The sequence below is a fragment of the Phaethon aethereus genome (assembly GCF_964289735.1).
Source record: "Phaethon aethereus genome assembly, contig: HAP1_SCAFFOLD_281, whole genome shotgun sequence".
Classification (NCBI taxonomy): domain Eukaryota; kingdom Metazoa; phylum Chordata; class Aves; order Phaethontiformes; family Phaethontidae; genus Phaethon; species Phaethon aethereus.
The window spans coordinates 126,106-152,459 of NW_028114272.1; the positions used below are offsets into that span (position 1 = coordinate 126,106).

General features: G+C 48.3%; 1 protein-coding gene across 1 annotated transcript; it reads right to left on the minus strand.

Annotated features, from left to right (window-relative positions):
- Positions 1–1,735: 1,735 nt before the first annotated feature.
- On the minus strand, positions 1,736–26,098 carry LOC309416137 (uncharacterized protein; the record flags this gene model as incomplete). Its single annotated transcript, XM_082015713.1, is given in 21 exon segments — positions 1,736–4,164; positions 4,587–4,742; positions 5,516–8,050; positions 9,827–9,981; positions 11,725–11,845; positions 12,102–12,227; positions 12,659–12,976; positions 13,752–13,911; positions 15,171–15,472; positions 15,928–16,083; positions 16,929–17,098; positions 17,304–17,431; positions 19,730–19,923; positions 21,817–22,047; positions 22,254–22,400; positions 22,683–22,827; positions 23,773–23,955; positions 24,394–24,572; positions 24,900–25,061; positions 25,368–25,466; positions 25,955–26,098. Coding segments are annotated over 21 exon segments (6,033 nt in total). The 3' UTR covers positions 1,736–3,942.
- Positions 26,099–26,354: the final 256 nt, after the last annotated feature.

A 26,354-nucleotide genomic window follows, 5' to 3' on the forward strand; every position in this document is an offset into this window, starting at 1 on the left:
AATATACCTTTTGCCTAAATTTACAGTCAATGTCTGACATCAGCTGTAAATGTCAGCAGCAGGTCTGACAGTCTATTTCTGTCAGTGACTTTGAAATCAACCCTTACTAAAAAAAAAAAGCATTCTCCACCACCCACCTATCTTTAAAACTCAGTTCCCAGCATCTTTTTTCACCACCACTCTTTTTTTGGCTTTTAACAATTGCAAACTATAGGTTTGGATTTTGTTTGCAATGAGTAAACTTTCCTTCCACTCTCCCTTTTCTTCTTTACTGAATTCATTCTGTGGAGACTCATGTAGAATTTAAACTTTCAGCAAGACAGAAAATATCTCATTATCAGGAGTTGAAGCTGCTGATTCTGCCCTGAAAGGACAGGTTGTTCAAACCTCAGAATAGCCAAACAGGAAGCAGCTGTGCTCAAGACAAAGACAGAGTGTGACCTTTGTCTCAACTGTTCTTGAGATTTCTCAAGAACTTTTTAGAGTCTGATGTGTAAAACAGATCACTGAATTGCTTGATGGGAGAAGGAGCACTGTTGGCTAATGGAAAGGACTGTGCGTCTGCCCTCTACCTGGGAAGAGGACTTCTAGTAAGGTTTCACTGACCACTTCTTCAGGGTCAGTCCTCTAATTGATTGTCCTTTTAGTAAGTAAGTGGTTTGTATATTCACATCAGCTCTGGAAACAAGAGTTAAAGAATGCCTTTATTACAAAAACATAAAAGCAGTCTGCTGACCAAACAGGAAGTCAGCAGTGCCAGGAAAAAGAATGTAAAGAATTAGGATTAAAATGACCATTAAGATAATTGCAACAAAACCTCTCATTTGCACAACCAAGGGCAAGTCGTTAATAGTGTTTTTGTTCCCAGCAAAAACCAGGAAGGAAAGATAACATGTTAGAGAGTGCTGGGTGCTGTAACTCTGACAGTCTATCCCTCCACTGGGCGAGGAGGGGGCTTTTGTAGGCTTAAGACAGGTGGTTGAGAGGAAGGATTCCTGGCTCCTCTTAGTCCAGCCCATTTCTCCAGCCCGTCAAGGTCCTTCTGAATTGCAGCCCTACCCTTCAGTGTACCCTTCAGTTCTCTCTCCTTGCCAGTGTTTTTGTTCTCACTTACTCGCATTTTGTCCCCAGAAATCATTTGCCTGAAATAATGCTTTATAGATTCTAATACTCATCATAAGGAGAGGTTTGACGGCGCCAGCAGAATCTGAGAGGAATATAGGTAAAAGGCAGGGAGTGCCCTCGCCCAGCGGAGTTGATCCCATTTCTCAGATCTATGAGCCTTGATTCTCTGTCTTTGGCTTGGCAGAAATCCTTCCATTACGACAGAGGTCCTGTTTAGACTAGGAAAAAAAAGACTGAAGTTACATACAAGTTTGCTAACATTAGCTAAATTCAATTACTTTGCCAATGAGGAGAAAGCTAATGAGGAGCCACCAAAATCAGATTACCAGCAATTGCTCTCCAGTTTTTTTCACTTTTAAATACTGTGTGAGTGGGTAAACCTCATGAAGGTCTTTCTTCAGAGTTACTGTATGTCAGGTTTTATTAGTTACAACCACATTGGGATATTCCGAGTTATTTATTGACACAGTATGGTATATATGTCTGTTTTAACGCAGACATGTCTATAGACTAACACGAATCAGTGTTTTGAAACAGGTAGCCTATGAATCTCATGCTCTTAAGAGATGTAAGTGCACTGTCATCTCATCATTGGGTAACAGCTGCTGAAACAGATTCAAACCACATTTCACTTCTGTTTGGCATTCTAAATGTTCTGAGCGTTTTTCATAAAAAATCAAGCCCCTAACATCTCCGACTTTCTCAGAAAAAAGTGCGTTACCCAAACCTTATGTGACCCCAGAATTATTTCTTAATATCCTTATACCATGGTAATCTTTATGCCCTGAGGACCTCTGACCGTCTCCTGATGATGATCATCTTTTTTCTCTGCAAAGTAAGTGTTGGGCATTTTGCTTGTTTTAACACAAGTTCTCCTCCCTGTCTTTATGCAATATTCACGTGTCTGAAGGAACAAGAAACACTGGAAATGCTGAAAAACTAAAATTGTTTTCTTAAATAAAAAGCTTGCCCGCTTGTAAGAAAAAAGTTATTTTGTCCTTTTTAGTTTGTTTTGTTTCTGCTTGCATGAATGTTAAATCCCAGGGGGATTATTTCACTTCACTTACTATTGGTGTGGATGTTTTTCAATGCTCGTATGTAACCTTTGGTTTCATGTTCTTTTGATGTTGGTTCTGTATTTATACACACGTACCCAACCTCGATGAAAGTTGTTCTGCACACTCATTAAATACAGTTTTGCATTCCTTTTGCTTTCTCTTAAGACCAGGCTCAGAAGGAAACATGATTTGGAAATGGAGGGAGGGTGTTTATCTGTCTTTAGATAACTGAAGAGCAAGGTCAGGCTCTGCTGCATTAATTCAATTTTTAGCCAGCCAGCCAGCCCTATTCACATTTCTAGCATACCTACCTGGAAGACTTGAGAACTGATAAAGTTTAACCCCTGTTGTATCTAGAAAAGATACGACTTCTCCTGTGCTTTCCCTTTTGGCTGGTTCATGAGTAAGGACATGCATACTTGACTGACATAAATATGCATTTTGCCCTGAGCGCCTGTGAAGATTCACCGCCTCAGGGAGACCGGGGTGCACCAGACCCATAAAAGTACACGGAAGCGCAGTCTGGCGACTGCTGCTGCTGCTGCCAGCACCACTGTCAGAGGATGCAGTAGGGTTCAGTAGCTGGAATGTACATTCTTACACCGATAAAAAGAGCTTAGGTCTCTGACTCGGTCCGATACTGAGATCACGATGTCCTGGTTTTGGCTGGGATTTTTCTTTCGTTTTTCTTCCTGACAGCTGGTATAGTGCTGTGCTTTGGATTTGGTATGAGAATAATGTTGATAACGCACTGACGTTTTTGGTTGTTGCTAAGTAGTTGTAGTGTTTCTACTCAGTCAAGAACTTTTCAGCTCCCCGGGCTCTGCCAGCAGGGAGGTGCACAAGGAGCTGGGAGGGGGCACAGCCAGGACAGCTGACCCAACCTGGCCAAAGGGATATTCCCCACCAGATAACGTCATGCCCAGCGTATAAACTGGAGCTGTCGGGGTGGGGGGGTGGGAATTGCTGCTCAGGGATGGGCTATGGATCACCGGGTAGTGAGCAATTGTTGCACCGCGCATCACCAGTTCTTGTATATTCCTTTATCACTAATGTTATTATTGTTATCCTTGTTGTTTCCTTTTCTTTTGCTGTCCTGTTAAACTGTGTTTGTCTCAACCCATGAGGTTTTTTTCCCCGAGTCTCTCTCCCATCCCACCTGGGCGGGGGGTGAGCGATCAACTGCGTGCTGCTTAATTGCTGGCTGGGGCTAAACCACAAGACACGATTAGCACGGCACAGCAGTATGAGACCAACAATTGCCTGAAGGCTACAAGTGCTGGCACTCCCTCAGGTCCCTGCAGATCTGATACGATGCAAGCTCCACTGTTAACGGAGTCAAGGGAAAATGGAAGCAGTCAACAAGATGAGTAAGACTCAAGGGGAACATCCATGGAATATTCTCTATTTTCAGGCAAGTTCCAGTTTTCTGACTTTCCTCCAACCCTGCCTGACCTTGAGGCGAGTCAGAGACTAGACCTAGGTGAATGATGTTGTTTGGCCAGGGCCAACAGATGTGTCTAACTGACAGTGACTGGGGTGGCCCCTTCCTGACAGCCAGACAAAACTCGGCCTGAAGCACAATGCAAAGCTGTGCCCATCAGGACAGCCACAGTGGTTTTTGGCGAGAGCTCTCCTACTCCTCACCTGGTTCTGTAGCTCAGATAATCGACTGCAGTGAGCAGGAGACTCCTCCTGTGAAGAAAATGCAAGCGTTTCTTTTTAGTCTCCAGTTTGGTCGGGGCACGGTTGAATATATTCAACTTCCGTTATTAGGTCTGTACTGGGGGGCTGCTGCCACTGGGAGTTGCCATTGTTCCTCCTTGTGGCCACAGCCTCCTCCCACCAAGTCAGATTCTGTCCTCACCTCCCTAGAAGCAGGCATCTTGTGCTGGTCAGACTCCGAGAGAGAAAATCCACGGGCATCTGGCAGCGACCGACCACCATAAACTCTCTTCAGTCTCCTCCGTTCACGTTCCACCTGCACGTTGCAGAGGAGAAAGGGTCACAGAAACCTGCCACCGAACAAGGAGCAAAAGGACCTCTGGACATCACGCCATGGCAAGGAGATGTCTGCTCAGAGACTGTTCATTGCACCAGAGAACGTTACGGGCAGAAGGCGCTCGATGTAGACTGTGCAAAGAGAAAGAGCAAGAGGAAACAGTTCCTGACACACACGAGAGTCAAATGGGTGTGTGGGCGAGAAGGGTGGTACCGGAGTGAATGTGCATTTGTGAGGGCAATGGGGTGCCAGAAGAGAGGGAAAGTACAAAAGTGTGTGTCCACAGGGGGAAGTGGGAGAGGGAAGGAAACAAGCAGAGGACTCCAAAGCGCTGCCTGTGGAAATGTGTTGTGCTCCAGAGGACCGCGAGGCTTTGCAGAGGCGGCGAAAGCCTATTTTACCTGCTCAAGAGTCCTCCTGAGCTCAGCATTGAACTGCTGCAGCTCCGTCTTCTCATGTGCCAGCCTCGCAACTGCTCGCTGCAGACATTCCAGCCGCTGCAACAGGAGTCCCTTCTCCGAGAGCCACGGTAGCTGCTCCCCTTCTGCAACAGCCTGCTGGGTGTCCAGAGAGGAGATTATGGGAGCTGGTGCCACATAAAGGTTAGGAGGGCCAGGATCAACACGCCAGGGAGAGTGAGCGGACTCGGGAATGGACAGTGCCAAGTCCCTTCTTCTCCTCCTGGTCCACAGGCCAAAACAACACACGTTCTTCCTAGGGGCCCTCCTCCACATCAACTTGGAGAAATGCGCACAAATTTGCCTTCGTGCTTTTTGGACTGTGGCACACGGACATCCTGAGTGTGCAGTGAAGCTTTTACCCTGATCAGGCAACGCTACGAATTCCATTCTATTTAATACAGTGGAAAAGCTGCACCTCAGAAATCTGCACCTCTGAAAGCATCCTCTAAGCACCGGCAGTGTAGCTGCTGTTCAGACATCGCTATAAAATTCTACCAAGTTTAGCGCATTAGTTTGGTCCGCTGTGCCCTTTCCTTTCCATGCCCAATCCTAACCATGACACGCCGGCTAAACTTGCCTAGACAGGAGATGGGAATTACCCACCCCCAACCTTTGGACTTGACTGAGTTTTCACAGCAAGCTCTGTAGTTCTTTGAGTACTTCTGGACTCAACAGAACACATTCGAGCATGTGAACGGTCTCTGGCCGCAGCTACACAGACAGGCAAGCCTGCTGGCTGCAATCCTGGTTTCTTTGGCCAAGCAGGTCATATCTTTATGGGAAACATATATTCCCATGTTTTTATGGGAAACATCTTTAGAATCCCTTCTAGACATTTTAGGTGACTGATGATCAATCACAGTGCCTACCTGAAGATGAAACCGGTCCTTGTCCCTCTCCGAAACCATACTCTGCAGGATGGCTACTTCTTGCCTCAGAGTCCCATTGGCCATTTCACTCTTGGTGAGGGCAAGAGTCAGTGCTTGTGCCTTCTCTTTCCATTCGATTTCTCCGCTTTCAGTCTGCTTCAAAATAGCAACCACACGCTCCAATTCTTCCCCCTTTGCTCTCCTCTCATCTTCCAGTTGTCGGCTTAGCTCCTTCTGCCTTTTCAGGAGATGGTCTCTCTCCTGGAGAACTTTCCTCTTCTCGGCTTCCTCTTCCTCCCATTTCTGGAGTTTCTGGATTTGTTTCTGTAGGGTCTCCCCTTCACCGTTCCATCGCAAAGCTGATGCCAGTTTTTTCACGAGTTCACTCTGCCTCCTAAGCTCTCGTTCTCTCCCTGTCAGAGTCTTCTCTAAATACCTGACTCTGTCTCTCTGGCGCTTGATCTCTTCATCCTTCTTTGTCAGAGTCTGCTGAACGTGCTGGAGGTCTTCCCGAAGACCTCTTATTTCCTCTTCTAACTCTTGTAGCTCACCTTGAGCCTTGGTCTCTCCTTCCCTCTCAGGCAAGCCTTCTTCCAGGAGCTTCTCTTGCTCTCCGTGCTGTCTAAGCTCTTCGTTCTTCTTGGTTCGCCTAAGCTGGAGATTCTGCAAGGCCTCCAGGTCTTCTTCTTGGAGCTCCAGTTTTTGCAGAAGAGTTGCATTGTCTTCATCTCTCTTCCTCACCACTTCCTCAAGTAGATTCACTTGCTTCTGGCAGGATGCTAGTGCTTCTTTCACGCTTTCTTCATGAAGCTGCAACATGTTCATTTGCTCTGTCTGCCTGAGGAACTCCAAATGGTTCTTCTTCACTATTTGGCTCATTTTGTCTAGATCCTGCTCTAGACTCTTGGCCTGCTTGCCTTCCAACTCCTTCTGCTCCTGAAGGGCCCGGACATGCTCTTGCAAAGACACTATCTCTTGATCTCTAGCTTCTAGAAACGATTCAGCATGTTCTAGTTTGTGCAGGATGGCTTTAGTCTGCAGCACTGCCTCCTCCTTTTGCTGTTGAAGCCTAGAGATAGTCTCCTCCAGAACCTCTATCTTTTTTTCGCTGTCTTTCAGAGTCAGTTTTGGTGCTTGAAGATGTGTTTGAGATGTGTTTTGCTCAGCTGCATGCTCTTCCTCCTTTTCCTTGCGTGCCTCACATTGCTTTCTAAGGCATAAGATTTCTTGTCCTTGCTCCTGTAGTGCCACTTGAAGATGCTGCAGAATTTCCTTCTGCTGTTCAGAGTCTTGTTCTTGTTTTTGGAAGGCCTCAATCACTTCCCTCTGAGACTCAATCATTAAATCCTTGTCTTGCAGTATTGCCTTAGTGTATTCTAAGTCTCTGTGTAAGATATTAATCTGTTCTTCTGTTTTTTCCTCATAGCTCCTTGTTTGCTGCTTGTGCATGTCTAGGAGTCTGTCCTTTTCTTTTAAGGTTGCTGAGGTCTGCTCCAGTTGGTCACGGACAGTCCTTAACTGCATTCCCATGACTTCTTCAGCTTCCTGGATTTGCTTTTGTTGTGACTCAAGCTCTCGCTCTTTTTCAGATAAAGAAAGTGTCATCTTCTCTACTTTACCACGAAGCTCTTGCAGGTGTCCCTCTTGCTGTTCCTTGTACCGCTGCAAGAGACTTAACTGATCCCTTTGAGAATCACACTCACTCTCTCTGTCCTTCAGAAGTGCCTTCAGGTGTTCAAGGCTTGCGTGCAGAGATTTTACCTGTTCTCTCTCCTTTTCCAGTTCCTGCATCTGCTGAGTCAGAGACATAAGCTCTAAGTTTTTCTCCTTCAAGTTTCCTTTCATATGATCAAGATCCGCAAGCAGATTTCTCACTTGTGATGTACCGCGTTGCTCTAGAATCATTATTTTCCCCTCCTGGGATCTGATCTCCTGGTCTCTCCCCTCCAGCTCTTTGCTCATCTTGCTGACAGCAGCCCTCTGCAATTCCAGCTGCTTCTCCAGCTCCTGTATCTTTTCTTGCTGGGATCTGATCTTCCGGTCTCTCTCCTCCAGCTCTTGGCTCATCTTGCTGACAGCAGTCCTTTGTTTTTCATGCTGCTTCTCCAGCTCCTGTATGTGTTCTTGCTGGGATTCTGTCTTCTCTTTTTCCTCTGCTATGTCCTTAATAACCTGATCAAGAGCAGTTTTATGCATTGCTTTCTGCTTTTCCAGCATTCTCATCTGTTCCTGGTATAACTTCAATTCTCCCTCCCTCTCTGACAGGAGGGCAGTCATGTGAGTGAGAGTATCCTGCAAAGCTTTCACCTCTGCTGCGTCTTTCTGTAGCATCTGGATTTTCTCCCACCGCATTCTCAGGTCCTCATTTTCAATTTTTAAGATAGACAATGTAGTTTGGAGTTCATGTTCCCGGGAGTGATTCATATAATCTCTTGCTGTATTTGCTTGGGTTTCAGAGCCTGTGACTGATTCCTGAAGAAGTTTTATCTTCCATACCAGTTTTTCTCCAACTGCTTGAAGCCTCTCCCGTTCATGCTGCAAAACAGGGAGGAAAATATCTATTTTCATATATATATACAGAAAAATATATATAGGTCTAAAATATATCTAGACGTTTGTTTTTCCTACAAGAGTTGAACTCCAGCTCCAGTGGCAGTCAAGCACTGAAGTTTGAGCTTTTACTAGAAATTAGCAGCTATTCAGTTGGTTTCCCTGCTCGATGTAAATGTTCTGCTGTCTCTCAACGAAGATTTGGGAAGTGCACTGTGTTTACCAAACTCTGTCCACAGCTGATTTTTGGAGTCATTGTGAAATGGAGAAGTGGGAAAATATTGGTCATGTAAGAACAGCTGCACTGGCTCAAATGTCTGAGCTACTCTCCTGCCTATAAGCGCATACACTGGGAAGAAAGCCTCAGGGTGGGGTAGACTGACATGATACCTCCCCAAGCCCAGCACGTTCCAGCTTGTGAGAACTTTCGCAGCCTCCTCCTGAGGCCATGCAGACCTGCTGTATTTGCAGCACCCTTTGCCAAGGCGTTCAACAGGTCTGCTCTGCTGTAAGTACACCACCTCCTGTCCTCTGCCTGCAGCAGAGGCTCTCACTACCTTCATCAGGTGGCTCTTGTTCATCTCCCGGAGAAGAGAGTGAACGACCGCTGCCCCCTCTCTCCCTGCCTCTCAGGACGGTGGAGCCCTTTCCTGCACCACTCTTTAGGTTGCGTCTTGCCCAGCTTCTTCAGCCAGCCCCATCTTTCTTTTTGCCCCTCTCGGAAGCTCTTCTGGCTCTAGTGTGTTCTTCTGGGCAGGAGCTGCCAGAACTGCAGCCAGGATTTGAAGTCCAGACTAAGCATCATTTAGGCAGTGGCATGATGAAGTTCTCTCTATTAGGATGGGAAGAGAGAATACCTCATTCACCTTTTTTTTTGGTTTTGGACTTCTACTGTGCAGAATTTTCATGGTACCATCCTCTAGAACCCCACTGTCCTCTCTTGAAAGAGTAATGGTCAGATCACAGTCTATCACTCTGCGTTTCTGTGGCTGAAATCAGGACTAGTTTTCCCCTTGCAGACATGCATATTTAGCTGGATCAGCACTTTCATTTCCCAAATGCCTCTGTTTTCTCCCCGCTGTCTGTGCTCAGACGGGCAATGTTGAACAACTTTCTGTTATTATCCAGCTTTGTCTTCTCCCCCTGTTTTCCTGATCCAGACATTGAGAAATCTACATATGGATTTGGACACCAATAATTGCCAAACCATGCAAGGTAAGTAAGTAAGCAAGGTAAGCAACAAGTTTGGAAATTACCTTGACTTAAGCTTCAAGCGTAGAAATCTTCAGAACTGAGGAAAATAAACACCCCAAATCATAACTGAGTTTTCTATGACTATGGCATCTTTTCCTACTTATTCACAAGAACGCAACTGGAAATGTTAAACCAGAAAAAACACCACTGGTCTAAGCAGTATTCTTCTGCTCTTGTAGTGGTCTGTGGTCTCTCCACATAGTCTGTGACATTGGTCATCCTAGCAATCTCTCCTTTCTGGACTGTCTTCTCTTACCCAAGGCGATGACCCTGCTAATGCAGCTACACGGCCTGGCAGGAAAGCAAAAGCCTGGGAAACAAGGAAGGAGGAGTGGAAGGAAGGGGAAAATGAGGGAAACTACTCTGCATCTTCTCACATCTGGACTGAACCTGTACACCACCACCCAAAATCAGCTCTCCAACGGAAAAAGTTGCTCCTCAGAATTAGTAACAGAAGGCAAAAAAAAAGTGTAAGGAATGGCGCTTCACGGCATCTGCCAGCCTCACCAGGACATCCTTCCTTTGCTTCTCGGTGCTCTCCAGTTTCCTTGCCAAAGATGCCACCTCTTGATGCAGAGTCACAGCCTCCTCCTTTAGAGCAGTGGCCTCTTCCTGCAAGGCAGCTTGTAGAGAGTTCTTCTTGCGTTCTGCCATCTGTGTCTCTGCAGCAGCAAAGGGGAAGGAGAAGGAGAAGGTGAAAAGCGAAGCAAAACCAAACCCTGATTTGCACCCTATCGAGAAAACATCATTTTTTCTCTGCCTGTCTGTGTTTTCCAGGACTAAGCCCACACGGGCTTTCAAAGTAGACATGAGTACAGGAAACTTCCAGGCAGAGAAAAAAAAGAAGAATGGAATGTGGCAAGGTTCAGAAGAATATGAAAATGTGTTTGCTCTTCTGCTTGTTGAAAGGCCGGGGCTAAGGGCATGGCAGCACATCACCCACAGTGTCAGAAGCAGGTTGAACCAACATCCACGAAGCAAGGACACAGACAGCAGGTGAGAGCCAGATCTAGTGCGCGAAAGGAAAAGGAAGCAGCAGCAAAAGCAAAGACTGACTATAACACAGCTAATTGACCAGGAAGACTTAAGAGACGTTAGAGAAAAGAACAGATGTCAGTGTTGTGCTTGAAGATGCACTTTGCTACTTGTCCAAAAGGACGCTGGGGAGTACGTTGTGCATGGGCAGAAAAAAGAAGAAAGGAAGTATCCCAGTGATACTAGGACAACAGCAAGGCCAGAACAACTGAGCATCACACCAGGACCGAGACCTGAAGCAAGGAGGACTACAGATAGACAGGAACTAAAACTAAGCCAATAGACCAAACTGATAGACAGGAACTAAAGAGGAAAAGAACTGAGGCGTGGGCCAAGCAGGATCCATCCAATGGCAGAATTTAAAGTACAGAAGCTCTTATCATATGTAACACATGTGGTAAAACTACGGCTGTTCCAGAAAAAGGGATGATCTAAGGTCTGAGACAATCTCTCCTGTAAAGAGTCTGAAAAATGACCAGCAGTGCCATCTCAGAGCGGGAACATGAAGAAATGCTGAGCACGTAAAGGCAGGACATGAGCAGGCGACAGCCTGTGGCAGAGGCAATGAGCAATGCCCACCCTTCCCTGTTCCTGCAGTCTGAGACACGGAAAACAAGGCGATGAGATGAAAAAGCTTTTCTGATGGGGAGAGTGGGAAAACAATGACAGAGGAAGGAGCAGGGATGCCTGTCCAGCTATGATGTAGAGAGGCCAATAGCCCTGGAGGCTCTGGGATGGCCTGCAGATTAGAGGAAGAGGTGACTAGCTACATGTGAAAAACAGTTTGTAGATAAACCCAACGTGAACACGTTAGCAAAGGCGTAAGTAAGAAGTGGCTAGGGAAGTCAGAACCTGTGTTTGCTATGGCTCTAAGCTCAGACACCAAATCAGTATCAGCAAGAAAACAGGTAAGAAGGATGCAGAAGCACGAGGCACCGGGGAACGAGGAAAAGCAGCGGAAGAAAGGATGCAATAACGCAGGAACTTAACACTGAACTAACGCTCGGTGAATCTGCCACGTAAGAGGAAAAGGAAGTCACTAAAGACAAGCCTTTTTGCAGGTTGGTGCTGTTACAGAGCATATGGAGACGGATGCTGTGAGGCATCAAGCTACCCCTACCTAGCAGTGACCCGTGACCCGAAGGCACCACCTCTGCACATGTGTCACCGGTAGCACAGCGAGATGCACTGCCAGCCACTGGATCCTTCTCTCTCAAAAGCTTCCACTAGTAGTTCTACCGAGAAGTCTCTTGCTTGTTGTTTTACTCCTTTTCCCATCTCTGGGCACTGCACTTTCCCTCCGCCTGGTATCAGAGAACCCCGCTGGTGAGACAGGACGGGGTCAGTGGGTTGGAAAGGAGAAGCTGTACCTTCCTGGCTTTGAGCCAACTGTTTCTGCAGCTCTTGATTGTGGGCGCTGAAATGGTCCCTCTCAGCTTGCCTCTTGCTCAGCTCCAGCTCCAAGTCCTCTATCTTCTTCCTCGCATCATTCTGGAAGAGGAGAGAAGAGAAGCATCACCTCACTGCTGGCAGGAGACAAAGAGGTGCAAACGCTAAGGCAGAAGTAGCCAAGGCAGGAGGGGGTGTTGGACAGTAATGGTAGCTGTTATCATCATTCTCCTTACTCCCCACGGCAGCAAGCCAACCTGCCCTACAAGAATTTACCCCCATTCTGGCTTGGGCACTCTGCTCGTCAGTTCTGTCCCGCCGAGGGACGGGATCTCTGGCTGCACCAGACACACGTTACCAGATCTTGCTGAGTCTGCTTCAGGTGCTGACGCAGGTCTTGTAGGGCTGCTGCCACTCTGTCCACTGTCAGCTCTGCAGGGGGGTCCCTGGCCTGAGAAACAGTTTGGCCCCACACATGTCCCTGTTCTGAAGAAAGAAGCCATTCTGTTTCAAGCTTTAACTGAAGGGCCTCCAACCAACAAGGCCACCTTTCTACACAGGAGAAGGTGGCGGTGCCTTTGACGTCGTCCGAGAGCTCACATTACAGCAAGACGTGTGTCACAGGCTAGCGTTATTTGGACGACCGCTAAAGACAGCGCTGCCCCAAGGAAGAAGGCACGTGCCCTCTGACTTGGCATGACTTGGGCCCTCTTTCGTTTTCATGCTGGTCATTTCTCCATGTACAAACATGGACTTGCCTCTCTGCAGCGATGACAGGCTTTCAAGACTTCCCGAGGCTTGAGGCAGCCGAAGCGGAAAGGATGAGGCTACCACATCGGGATTACAGCGAACCACCCCTCCCTCCATCTGCTCTCCTGTACGTGCTCTATGGACTTGCTCAGCCAGTCTGCCACACTTGCCTGAGCTCCAAGCGACCAAGTCTCTGCTGTCACAGATCGTGTGGTGGAGAACCAAGTGCAGTTGCTCCAGCTGGGATCGCGCTTCACAGCGGGCGCTGTCAGCCTGCTGACGCTCCGCGGCCAATGCCTCTGCTCTGTTCTCTGTGCTACGAAGCCTCAAGCGCAGTTCAGACGTCTCAGCCTCCAGCGTGCGCAGAGTCTCCCTCAGGCAACGTTCGCCGGCTCGGGACTCCTCCAGATCCTGCAGCAGCTGCTTCTCTTGAGCTGCCAGGTCAGCCTCCTTCTCCAGCACTACCGCCTGCAGTGACTGTATCTAGAACACAGACGCACAGAGCCTCAGGGACACCGCTGCTCCTGAGGCAGCGGAGCGGGAACTAGAGGAAGCAATGAAGGAGAAATCACCTCAAGCAAATCAACCACTGGAAACAGAAGGCACAAAGCCAAGGATTCAAACTGAGCAAAATAAGCTAGAAACAGGTATCCGGAGGCTGAGGGGCCCGAAGGCGGTTTCCCCATCCCCAAAGGAACGATCAAACTGTCAGGCTTTCGTGCTTTCCAACCTCAGAAACGAAGCTCTGTGGGCGGGGTGAGTGTGAGAGCGGGTGGCTGGCAGGTGAGGTGGCAGATCAAGCATCCCCACATGGAGAGAGGGGCTGCCAGGGATGCTCAGGAGTAGAAGTGAAAGGGAGACAATCAGCATCCTTCATGGGGCATCTCCAAAATGCCCGAGGAACCGGCTGAGATGGAAGTGACTTCCACAGACTGCCATAACCACTTCTGTTTCACCAGACTGCTCAGTGCCCGTCGAAGGCAGAAACGCCATCTGGGGACGACGTTTGTAACAGAGGTACTGAGAAGCTCCAAAGGAGCCTTCCGTTTCTCCTCAGAGATTTAATGCCGTGAACCATGAGAGAATAGGGGAAAGCACAGGCAGAACATCGCAGATCCAGCCTTGACCTCCATGTGCAAAGTCCCTGGGCAGAGTACAGCAGGTGTGTACGTTGTTGGGAGGGGAAACAAGCTGGGGCCTACAAGCTGAAGGTGGGATTCTATGTCCCTGGAGAAGAAGATGCTAGTGCCTAGCTCACCTGGTTGTTGAGCTCTTGTATTTCCCTTCTGTGGTCTGAATGCAGCTTCTGGGCCTGGTGAACAGCAGAAAGAAGCTGAGACACCTCGTTTTGCTGGGCAAGGTTGTTTTCTTCCAGGGTTCTGAGGCTCAGTTCCTTCTCTTCCAGAGACAAGGTCAGCCTGCCAGACAAAGCATGCAACTCATTACTACGTGGCATAACGTTTAATAAACTCTTAGGACTTCCACCACCAAGGGGAAAAGTGCTTTGTCTGCTGAGGTTTGTCTAAACATCCGGGCTGCTGCTTCAGTCCTAAGGCAGGTTGGCAGCCACACCCAAGCATGTGCCCACTACGCTTGCTTCCACAGAAGAAAGGGGAATTACTGCCTACATACCCGATCTTTCTGGAGATGGGAATGTGAATAGAAACACAACCAAGTCCTGAAATGAAGACATCAGGGAAGAGGAAAGTTTTTCTTCTGACTAATGAGATGCCAAGGGAGACGTTTTGTCAATAATGCAGAGACATTTTCTCCCCCTAGCTTGTATGTCCTGATAGGAAGAGCAGCAACTGACAGCAAGGTGATCCTTGGGGAGTTTTGCCAGCACCCATATCACTTTCAGCTAGAGAAATGACGGCTGACACCAGCCGTGGTAATGGAGGCTTGGAGGAAATGCTCAGATCCGTCTAGAAGACGCAGGATCCCTCGCAGGGGAAGCAAGACTGCACTGCCTTTTATTTCTCTTCTTCAGGGAAGACATGTGCTGAAGACTGGCAGGACTTTACCAGGGGAAGTAGCCTGCCTACCCTTTCTCTTCTTTCGTGCACTCCTTGGACAGTCAGTCCTATCTGCAGCTGCTGAGGCTGGCAGGGACCCTGCTCGAGCCTCTCCAGACACCTGTGGGGATTTTCTGAGGAGCGAGGAAACAGATGGCAATCAGAAACATTCTTCTTTCTTGGGTGTCTCAGAGGGGAATCTGGCTTAGTTCAAAACCATGGTTTTAAGATGGCTTCTCCCAACCAGAGGTATCGGGCTGGAAGACCGATACAGATCCCAAATGCTTCAAGTTTACTGGACCCGAGGAGGAGCTGATGGATCAATCCAGCTCACTGTACTGCAGCTCCACCTGCCTCCTTCGGTGCATTTCAGGTTTGAACCCCCTGAAAGTCTCGTTTATCAGTATTAATGTGCCGACCTAACAAAAGAACACCGCCTTTGAAGGAAAGGACTACTCCAAAAGCCACCGTCTTCAGAAAAACAGTAACTGAAGGATTAGAAGAAAATGAAACACAGCATCAAGAGAATGAAACATCTCTGCATGGGTAGTTCAGAAGTCTGCTTTTTAGGAAATGCTGCCAGAGCCGCTTGTATATGCAAAGATCTGGAAATGGCATCAAGCCATCAAACAGAAGGGAGACTCTCACTGGCTTTTGTTTACCTGGCTTTTTCACTCTCAAGGACCTTCAGCAAAGCCTGAAATTCTCTGTTGCAGTGCTCCGCTTCTTCCCATCGACTCCTTTCCTCCTGCAAGGACTGCAGACACGCTTGCAGCTCCTCATTCTGATGTTCTGCCTCCTCCCATTGACTCCTCTTCTCCTCCAGGATCTTCTGGAGGTGCACAACCTCCAGCACCTTCTGCCTTGACAGTTCCTGTGCCTCACTCAGATCTTGCTGAGCTTTGCGGCCAATCACTTGCTGGGACTCTTTGGAGGCTGCTAACTGAGACGTCAACTCTTCCACCTCAAGCAAAACAGAACAAAGCAGTCAAAGACTACAGCTTGTCACTGCCAGACATATCACACACTGTGAGGAAAGGGACAGAACAACTTTAAATTTCACCCTGTCACGACAGTACTAGATTCACAGTGGATACAGCCGACTTGTTGAAAAATCCACGTGGGTCACCACGTTCATCTGAAAAACCACCTCACGAAACATGGCTAGCAGTAACTGGCCAGCAGAAATCCATTCTGATGATCGCTGGCAAACAGGCAGAGGGACTAACCCATCTGTCCAGGGCAGCAGCTGCAATTCAGCTGACCAGTAAGTCTCCTTCAGACCAGCTGAGATGGAGACCACAGTAAGGTGGCAGTCGGAGGGACTACCCCATCAGCCTGCTGCTCTGCAATGGAAAGGCAAGAAGGGGAGAGACCACCTGTTTGATGACTGGAGTCATCTATTGCTGTTCCAGTCACCTGGTTTCGTAGAGCATCCCTCTCCTGCAGAACAGTATTAATTTCCTCTTTGGTGGTTTGGATTTCCTCATTGTGCCTCTTCTCCACTGCCTTGATCTCTCTCCGAGTTTTGTCCAGCTCTGCTTGCAGCTTTTCTGTGATGTTCTGTAAACACAAATGGAGAGCAAGTTACTGGGACATGCCATCAGGGTCACCTCTCTCCTCTTCCTGTCTCAGAATCACATTCACTCAGCCACTTCTTTCTGCTTTTCTGCCCCGCTCTGCTTCTGCTTGCCTGAGGAGTGGAGGAAAAGGCTTCAAGATGAACTCCCAGACAAGCTCCGCAAAAAAAAAGCAAAGCTTCATCCCTCCCACAAACCCCCACCTCAACAGTGCACAGCAGTGGCTCTCTGCCATCCATAAATCATGTCCCATCAAGGAACTTAAAGGGAGGCTCAGCACAGAGAAGAACCATAGAATCATTTAGGTTGGAAAACACCTTTAAGACCATTGAGTCCAACCACAAAGAAAAGGGGATGTCTCCTTCCCCTCTTTGATGGCTGCCTGTTTCCTAGCACCTCTCTTCTCATGATTTCTCTCTATTCTCAGAGTCTCTATTTTCAAAGCTCACCTGCCTTTTCATCAATGACAAGGTGCAGGTGGACTGCAGGGTGAGAAAGAGACCAGTACCCTGATGCCCTAGTCACAACACAGGCCACGAACTGAAGTACCAGGAACCAGGGGCCTGTTCCGTAAGCTGCCACGCTTTGGGTGGAGACCACCCAATCTTCTGTTGAACTCGTCTTACGCCCACACAGAACCTGTGGCTGCATATACTCTCCCACCATAGCCCCGTGGGTCTTCACGGGCCTTCAAGTGCGAGCCATTGGCTCTGCTGCCTGGCCTAGCAACGTGTGGCCTGTGACAGATGATTGCTGCCCTTTCACATGCTCAGGCTGTTCTTCTCCTGAAGCCAGCCCACAAGGCTTGCGTCAAGAATTCAGAAGCATATTGTTTCCTACCAGGTCTTGCAGGAGCTTGTTTATTTCCGCTTCATGATCAGCCTCCCGAAGCTGGAGGGTACTGTCACACTGCTGTTCTGTCCGCAAGAGCTGCTGCGCCATGTTTTCCCGTTCCTGCTTCATGAGAGATCGCTCTGCTTCCAGCTCATATCGAAGGCACTGCACTTCCCCTGCAAACACGGCAAACAGCAAGATTCAGAGTCTACACAAGCAGCGCTTCTGACTTTACTGACCTTACGCCATTTGAATTTCGGTCTAGGAGGGATCTGCCTCCAGCTCCTTCACTCCTCAGAAGCACTGCGGACACAGAGCCATTTTTATACCACCTTCCCTAGGGCAGGGCACCACCAGAAACAAGGCACATGAGGCTCTCACCTTGTATCACCTCCTTGGCTTGCTTGACTGCGTGAAGTTGGATTTCAAGCTGACTCCTGCTGATCTCCAGCTGAAATAAGTGCTGCTGAGCCTCAAACAGGCTGGATACCAGGGTCTCCTTCACAGACCTGCAAGTTGTGAATACGGAGAGAAAGGAGCTTCTTGCTCCTGACATCCACGCAGACTTATGCCAGTAGGAAGTCGTTCAAGGTCCCTACACCTGAGGATGGAAAATGGCTTGCATGGAAACGTGTATACAGACATCACATTTCTACCGTTGCAAGAGCAATGCAGGCCCCTCCGAGGGAATGCCCGGGCTTTCCTTACGACCTAGCGTAACGCAAAAAAGCCCAGCCGAGTTTGATCTCAGTAGACAAATCTTAAATTGCTGTTGTCCGATCTAGGACACGCGGGTAGCTGTGCCCACAACGTCTGTGCCGGCAAGCAAAAGCCCAGCCTCTGCTCGCAGCCCTTAATCTCATCAGCACTTCCAGGTTGCTCTGCAGCAGCACAGAAAACAGAAGAGTATTACCCTGTCTGACTCGTGACTTTTTAGTGCTGTTCATAGCATAGGTATAGGTAGGTAGTTTTCCAGACTCCCTATATTTAAAAGGGGCCAAAGAAATACATCAGGTGATATAGTAAAATCTCATGCTGGTAGCAGCATTTGTAAGAAATCAGAACTAGATTTTATCTGAACAAGAACGATCTGAAAGGAGAGACAGGTATCCTTCCGTTTAAACGCTGGGAAGGTCAAGAGAAAAACTTGCTACCTTTATTTCCACGTTGCTAACTAAGTAGGCAGTAGCCCAAATGACTTGTCACTCCTTAGACAGGAAGCTGTAGTACTGCAGAGGCAAACTGTTACTCCAGAGACTTCAACCAGCTGGTGCATAGATACACAGGATTCTGGAACCAGGAGCTGCAGTTACCTCCCTGACCTCACACAGCGCCCTGCGTGCCAGCGTCCTCCAATACACAGCACCGCCTCACTAGTACAGGGATGCCATCAGGGTAACGTCCTTCAGGGCAACGGGGCACCCGAGTGGTACAACAGTAAAACCCTCAACGGGAGGATTTCACTGCTTTGATGGACAACGGAGGATCGATCTCCAAGAAGGAGAACAAGCACAGATTTCTGATTACGCCGATCTCGGGCAGTCCAGAGTAAATGTGCCCCATTTCATGGATAAATAGAACTCAGGCTCTAAAACAGAAAAGATGGGACTCCAAAACTGTGACAACAAAAGGCTCTTGAGAACAGCATCTGGCAAGAACAGTTGCTGATTTTTCATTATCTATTGCCAAAGGTTCTTCATAACTAACTGATCTCTTTTTAAAAATAGCATTTATCTCTTTGGCGGAAAAAAAAAAAAAAAAGGAGCTGAACATTTAATAATTTAATAACAGCCCAATAATTGACCAAACATAATTCAGTTGGATCAAATAAGAGAAGCTGGAGCTCCAAAGAAGCAGCAGCTCTCAAGAAACACACTGAGTCAAAATGGCGTTTATCAGCTTTGCTAACAACATACTCTGGAGTGGTAAAGTGTAGAAGTCAAGAAGTACGACAATCAATCTCAAATACCAAATGTACAGATCTGCAAGTTCAGGAGTCTTCTAAAAAACACCTAAGAGGAGGACAAACATCTCAAGTCTTTTTCTCTTTTTCTTTGTGGAAGGGAAAAGCAGAACTTGTCACATGTGATCTCAGAAACCCGATACAGCAGAAGCACAGAAGCTTGTTCCTTCCCTGTATAACTTCTCCACAACGTCTGTCTCTGAACAGCAGGTGGTAAGGAGCCCAGGACCCAGGCATCAGTGATGGCCAACAATCCCCAAAGACTGGTGAGAATTCAAAAGAGGTTTCTCTGCTGCTGCTGTAACCAGCTCTAGGTCCTGCACCATACTTGACAGGAGTTAGCTTAGAAACAGAAGGCCCTCAAGATTTTCAGCCTCTAGCTTCACCCTAAATGGCAGTGTCCTCCTCACAATGTCCGTACGCAACAGCCTTGAATTCTGAAGATCCCATGCCAAGCTACTTATTAAGGGAAGATCTATGTTCAAAGGCACAGAACAAGAAACCAAAACTAGAGAGAAACTTCAGGTTTCAGTAAATGTCTGCATGGTTTAATTGCTACTCAACGCAGAGCCAAGTTGGCTTACTTTGGACTTCACACCTGTGTGAAGTGCAAGGGGGCAGAAACATGAGCCCAAGGCTCAGGGGAGCTTTAGCTGTCAGAAAATAACACTCAAATCATGGTAGACTCTTTTTTCTTTTGGCTCGAGAGTCTTCCATTTTCTGTGCATGGAAGGTGAAAACATCTGAAAAGCACGCAAGATGCAATAAAACCTCGTGTAATGATTACCTTTATAATTACAGACATTAAATAACGTCCTGCCTAGGCTCTCCTCCCTGCCTTTACCTGGTTTCCGCCAACTGCTCTGAAAGGCCTTGGTTGTCCCGCTCCATGGCTGCCAGTCGCACCTCTAGGGCGGCCTTCTCATGCACCAGCAATTCCTTCTCTTTGGATGCCTCGGCCAGCGCGTGCCCTTGGCGACAGGACTCCTGGCGCAACTGCTCCAGACCACTGCTTGCCAACTCTTGCTGATGGTAAACCTGAAAGCGGGACAAAATACAGTTAGAGCCCTTTCTCTGGAGTTCTGTGCAGAGCCAGCCAGTGCCACTGGTGAACCAGCTACCGCAGAAAGAGCTCCTGTACCGTGGGCTGAAAGCTTAACAGCATCTGCTGTATACCGCGCTCATACCCTGGGCTGCCAAAAGGCACTGGCACCGTTAACTTGGAAGAGATGCGTAAGGCCCTGCTGGCGTGCCGGGGACCACACAGCTCCTTCACGACAAACGTACGTATCCCACACTACGTGTTTTCATGCACAAATTCTGCATTTTCCAGAACTGCCACCTTGCAAACTGACATTCTACCAGGATCTATTGTAGTGCTGGAAATTTTCAGGAAGGTTTGAGCAAAAGCATCTTTGCTCATGGGAGAAAGTGAAAATACACATGGTTTCACCTTCTAGAAAAAGAAAATACTCAAAGTGTCACCTACTTTGGTGTCTAAAGTCTGGCTGATGTGGCCAAAGAGATGGTAGACTCTGTTGGCACAGTAGCTCATGTCAAGAACACTGTTTACTTGTCTTACACAAACAAGTTGTCTAATATACCTTGCTGGTATTCCAGCTTGAAGATTAACCACAATTTTTGGGCTTTTTTCTTCAGTCTAACACCGCTGCTGGGTATTTGCCAAACATACCACATACTCCAAAACTAAGGCTATCTAACAGAGAACAGACCGTCAGAAACAAACAATTCTCTCAAAGCTATCCCATAATACCCAAGATCATACATTGTGACACTGACATTTCCGTGATGACAAACTCCCTAGTCTCCTCCAGGGACATGATTCTCCCAAGCTCTTCTTCCAGGCTACCAAAATCAGTTAGTCCTGACTGAAGAGTCTTGTGTGATCACCTCTTTCTCCTCTTCTTCCTCAACGCCTAAAGAGACTCTAACAATCCATAGAATCACAGAATCATTTCGGTTGGGAAAGACCTTTAAGATCATCGAGTCCCACCGCACACCTAATAATGGCCAAGACTGACACCCACCTCGCTACAACCCCCGTTCAGGTACTTGTAGAGAGTGATAAGGTCTCCCCTCAGCCTCCTCTTCTCCAGGCTAAACATCCCCAGTTCCCTCAGCTGCTCCTCATCAGACTTGTGCTCCAGACCCCTCACCAGCTTCGTTGCCCTTCTCTGGACACGCTCCAGCACCTCAGTGTCTTTCTTGGAGCAAGGGGCATAAAACTGAACACAGTAGTTGAGGTGGGGCCTCACCACTGCCAAGCACAGGGGCACGATCACTGCCTGCCCTAGTCCTGCTGGGCAGGACCTGTTTCTGACACAAGCCAGGATGCTGTTGGCCTTCTTGGCCACCTGGGCATGCTGCCAGACGATACGCAGCTGGCTGTCGACCAGCACCCCCAGGTCCTTTTCCCCTAGGCAGCTTTCCAGCCACAAAGTTGCATGTATGTCTTACAATACCATTTCAACAATTTCAGGATGTCACTGCCGCTCTTAGCAATACATGACAGCAGGCACTGACTTGCAGCTTTGTCCCGCTCTCTAGGCTCAGACAAATGGAGTTTTGAAAGTTGCAGACTTCTCAATGAAAAACATAAATAGGAACATGCAGCCCTGCTTTTCACCTCAGAAAAAGGACTCAGAGCTACACAGTTTGCTGCTTTGGCCACATGTGAGAGTAGTAGCCCCACTCAGATTCATGGACAATGCAATCGTCTCTTTGCAGCTTATCAAAAGCTCTGCAAGCCATCAAGACGTTTCCAAGAAGAAGTAAACATGACAGTAAAAGCATGACCTCCAGCACTGCCATGTGTCTCCTGGACAAAACCACTGCAGAATCCAACGGATGCAGCTTCACTGAGCCAAGCAGCCCAATGCCCACCCAGAAGCACCAGGTTTTTGGTCTCACCTGACTGAGTTTCTCTTGGATTTCTTCCTTCTCCTCTGCCAGCCACCTCAGCTCTGCCTGCAGCCTCTCCTGTTGCTCCTCTGCTTCCTGCAGCAGCTGCTCCAGGTGGGCTTTCTCTGCGCAGAGCTCGTCATTTGCTCTTTTACACAGGCTCAGCTTCTCCTGGTCAGACATCTTTGCTCTCGCCATGTCGGCCACTCTACCTGACAGAACTTCATTCTCTTGCTCCAGCTACAATCACAGAAGCAGAGAGGAAACAAAATACAGTTTTATGTATAAATAAAATACAGAGTTTACTATGAAGAAGCTTTGGCATGCACAGGAAGAGGAACAACATGTCCATATTCAGTCAGCCGTACAGTCGGAAGGCAAGAAGTCTCAGAAGCAGCAGCAGCTGGAGACAAACACCTCACAAGCTCTTTGGCAGCGCTGCTCACCTGCAGCACAAGTTTGTTCAGCTGCACTTTATCCAGTGCGAGAGCTTCATTGATGCTGCTCATGGTTGCTGTTGCAACATGCAGATCAGCATTTTCAGCACTCAGCTCACTGTGAGCCCCGGTCAACTCTGCTACCAACTGCTCAGCCTGAAGAGACAAAAGAACAACATGACAATAAAAGCAGGAAAATCCCCGACTTCAAGCAGCAAGTCCACACCGCCGTGCGTTTCTGACATACTCCCAGTTCAGCGCTCCCAATAAGCACGTGGGGACTAACTACCCCAAAGAGCCTGGGTGCTCTGATCACCGTTTTCCAAGATGGAGAACAACGTTGTCCCTGTTCTCTACTGCCAGAAGCAGCATCTGCGGTGGTCTTGTTATCACAACTCCCTCTCCCACAAGCGCTGCCTAGCAAGATGGTGACCATACCTTCTCCAGTGCCACCGTAAGCTCGTGTTTCTCTTGCTTCAGCAGATCCCTCTGAAGGTGCGATTCCTCCAGTGCCTCTCTCGCGACTGCCAGCTCACTCTGTAATAATGAATGTTTGCCTTCAAGTGCAGCTAAGTCCTTCAGTCTAGGAGAAGGGGAAAGGCAAACAAGTGGTTAATGTAAAAATATGCTCATTTCCAAAACCAAGAGCACATCCTGTGTCCCAGATATGGCAGTTTGAATGACTTCCAACAGCTTCCTATTTGCACCTAACAAATACTGGAATTCCCTGACTAGAGCTGCCTCACTCTTTGTCATTGATGTAGGTGAAACACTTGTCACTGAGAAAGTAAAACAAGCTTCCAGAAATCACAGAACGTTTCCAAAAGGTTCAGGTACTCTCAACCGCTTCCTGCCTGTTAGTTCTCTCTCTCCTTTTCCACACATTGGATACGAGACTTTCCAAAGTTCGTCTTTGGGCAAGACAGACTTTCTAAGTCCAGATTCATATTCCCACAATTGCTCTTGCCTTCAGCAGTGAGATGAAGGAAGAGCCTGCAATCTGTTTGGGGAGGAGATGTGTATGAATTTCCAGTCCAATAATCATAGGATCACAGGATGGTTCAGGCTGGCAGGGACCCCAGGAGGCCTCTAGCCCAATCTTCAACTCAAAGCACCTGGGGTCAGCTATGGGATCAGCCCAGGTTGCTCGAGGCTCTCTCCACTCGGGTCTCCCAAATTTCAAGGGATGGCATCTGGATGGCCTCCCTGAGCAACCTGTTCTGCTGCATGATCGCCTTCATGGTTCAAATTTTTTGTTCTCCTTGAATCCAGTCTGAGCCTCTCTTGTTTCAGCTTATGCCTGTCAGCAACTACTCTGGCCAGGTTTGGAATGACTTTTTTTAAAGGGTCATAAAGAAAGTACAAGGAGGCAGCTATGCTGTGTGTCAGTAGGTAGCCAGACCTGCCCACGCAGTCCCATCACCCTTCTGTGCTACAAACGAGGAGCATGCAAAATTCATTCTTTTACGGTGGGCCTCCTCAAGTCCAGCAATGCCCACCCCTGCCCAGAGAAAGCTTTAACGCTCACAGGAGCTCCTGGTCACAACGTGCTCTCTCCATCGCCTGTTGCTGCTCCACCTTTTCCCTCTGGGCTGAATCTCCCTTCAACTGCAGTTCAGAGTTACTTTGACGCAGACGCGAGGCTTCTTGCTCCGTTACTTCAAGCTGTTGCTGTAGCTCTTCCCTGGTTTGCTCAAGGTTTGCACAGTCACTGCAGAGACAAGGCTCACTTAGAAGAACACAGAGGCCTGAAGAGTCACAGGTCCCATTTTCATCATGCCAGGATGGAGTTGTGGGGAGCACAGTAAGGAAGAACTTGCTCTCCCCCTTGCCAGGTAACCGAGGAGGGAAGGAGAAAGGAAGGCAGGCTTTTGCCTTCATTCAGTGAGCAGCAGTGGCTAGGAAGGGCACCCAAAGAACACAATTCAGAGAAGCAGCATGTCGAGAGGGAGGCCTCTTGTAGTCCAACAACGCTCGGAATCTCCAAGACAGCCTTACGATGCACAGTAGAGCATGAAAAGCAGTGACAGGAGGATGACAAAGTGCCAAGCGTGGCAGGGCAGGCGAGTTCTTTGCCCATAAATCCTCCGGACTCCCAGCACTGGAAGCAGATTGCCTCTAGAGCGCAGGAGGAGGAGGAAACACTCACCTTTGGAGGGCTTCTACCAGAGCCTGGAGGTGCTGCCGGTGGCTGCTGAACGCCTTGCATTCCTCCTCCAGTTGCTCAAGCCTTTGCTGCAGCTTCCTGCACTTCTCTTCCTGCTGTCTGTGCTGCTGCTGCAGGAAATTGAGAGAGTCCTGCCTGGCAGAAAGCTCTTCTCTTAGGGCCTGCAAGGAATGGGCAGGGAAAGAGCACAAAAAAGCCATAAGGAGCAGGGAAGATGGCTCCAGGTAGCTGGAGTGGAAGCAGCAAGCAGAGAGACAGCTCACCTGAAGGCAAAAGCTGTCACGAGGGGGTGGAGATCAAGGAGAGAAAAGAAGTAGAACACAGAGCTGGCGAGACTGCCAAGGTAATACTCAAGGTAGCAATACTCAATAGCAAGAGTGGGCAGGCTAGAAAGGAACTGGCTCAACTGGCAAAGTAAATGGAAAGCTGTCAAGCTAAGCATGGCATTAGCAGCTGAGCCAGCAGGGAAGACAAGCAGAAATTCTCACCTGTGTTGCTCCTCGCCTCCTTGCCAGTGCTTCCTGAACCAATACAAAGGCACGCTCTGCATCAAGGGGGCTCAGACAAGAGAGGATGTTGCTAGGCTCTGCATGCTGGGAACTCTCAGGGCAGGTAATGCTGACCGTACTGTCACTGTCATCTAACACCACCTGAAAGCCCGCATCAAGCCGTTACTCTTTGCTCATTCTATTGGGCTTCCTTTATCTATTTCTCCTTTTCCCCCCACTTCACCCTAGAGTCATTCAAAACTCAATTCTCTCATTTCTTCAGTCAACAAAGCAGTTTTGTCCCTGTGGCCACAAGTGCTCCGCGATTGTGGTCCCAACTCCTGAGCAACCTGATCCAGTTAAAGATGCCCCTGCTCACTGCCGGGGGGTTGGACTAGGTGATCTTTAAAGGCCCCTTCCAACCCAGACTATTCCATGGTTCTATGAGTCTCTGAACTCTGTACTCACCTCCATTATATCTTTTATCAGCTTCTGGAGGGAAAGATTCTCTTCTTTGACACTTCTAGTCAATGAAGCTTCATATTCTTTCTCTAATCGACTTCCTTCCTGGGAACAGAATAAGGCAAGGGTGGGCAGGGGAGAGCTGCTCCCCTCTGTAGCATTCCCATCCTCAGTAGCACTGCCATGCCGATAAGCCTCAGCCCTAGTGACTCCAGTATATTCCCTCCCACATCTATTCAATTTCTTCTTTGCAAAAACTAAGAGGAGAAAGACCAACAGCTAGTTTCTACAGACTGCTGTCAAGCTGTCCATTCCAAGGAACTCTCATCCCTAGAGACTGAAAGCCACAGGCACAATAGCACCGCTGCAACCCCCCTGAGGAAGACACCTGAACTGTCTCCAGCCCCCCTGCCACTGCCTGCACCTGGACTGACTCCACATGGGCCCAACGCACGAGGAATATTGGGCCATGTGCCTGACGTTCCCAGACAGTTAGCACCTTTGCCACTCTTTCTCTTGAGGAAGCTACACCTCTTTGTGCTGAGCCTGGAGAGCAAACGCTGTGCCACCTCCCAGATAAAGGGAGAACATACTAGAATCTCCACGGTGTCGTGAAGTGTCCTCATGGTCGTCTCCTTCTCCTCATTCTGTTTCTGAGACTGTACAAGCAAGGCCGAGAGCTCCATCACCCTGAGAACAGAAGGTCCACGTGCCATTCCAGAAGCATTGCACACCATCGCCTGTTAAAGAGCTCAGCAGCTCCCAGAAGCATAGCAGAGAAAGTTCAACCCAGAAAATACAGCAAGGGCAGCATTCATCTCTACAGGTTCATATGCTCAATGTTGCAAAACAGCACTTCTTGCCCCAAAGAGGCCTTCTGCACTCAGCCTTGCAAGGACTTGTCAGTACACAGGTGCTACACTGCTTATGAATGCCCTGGGCAAATGCCTCCCAACTCCCTTTAGCACAGCCCTGGCTAGCAAAAGGACTGTA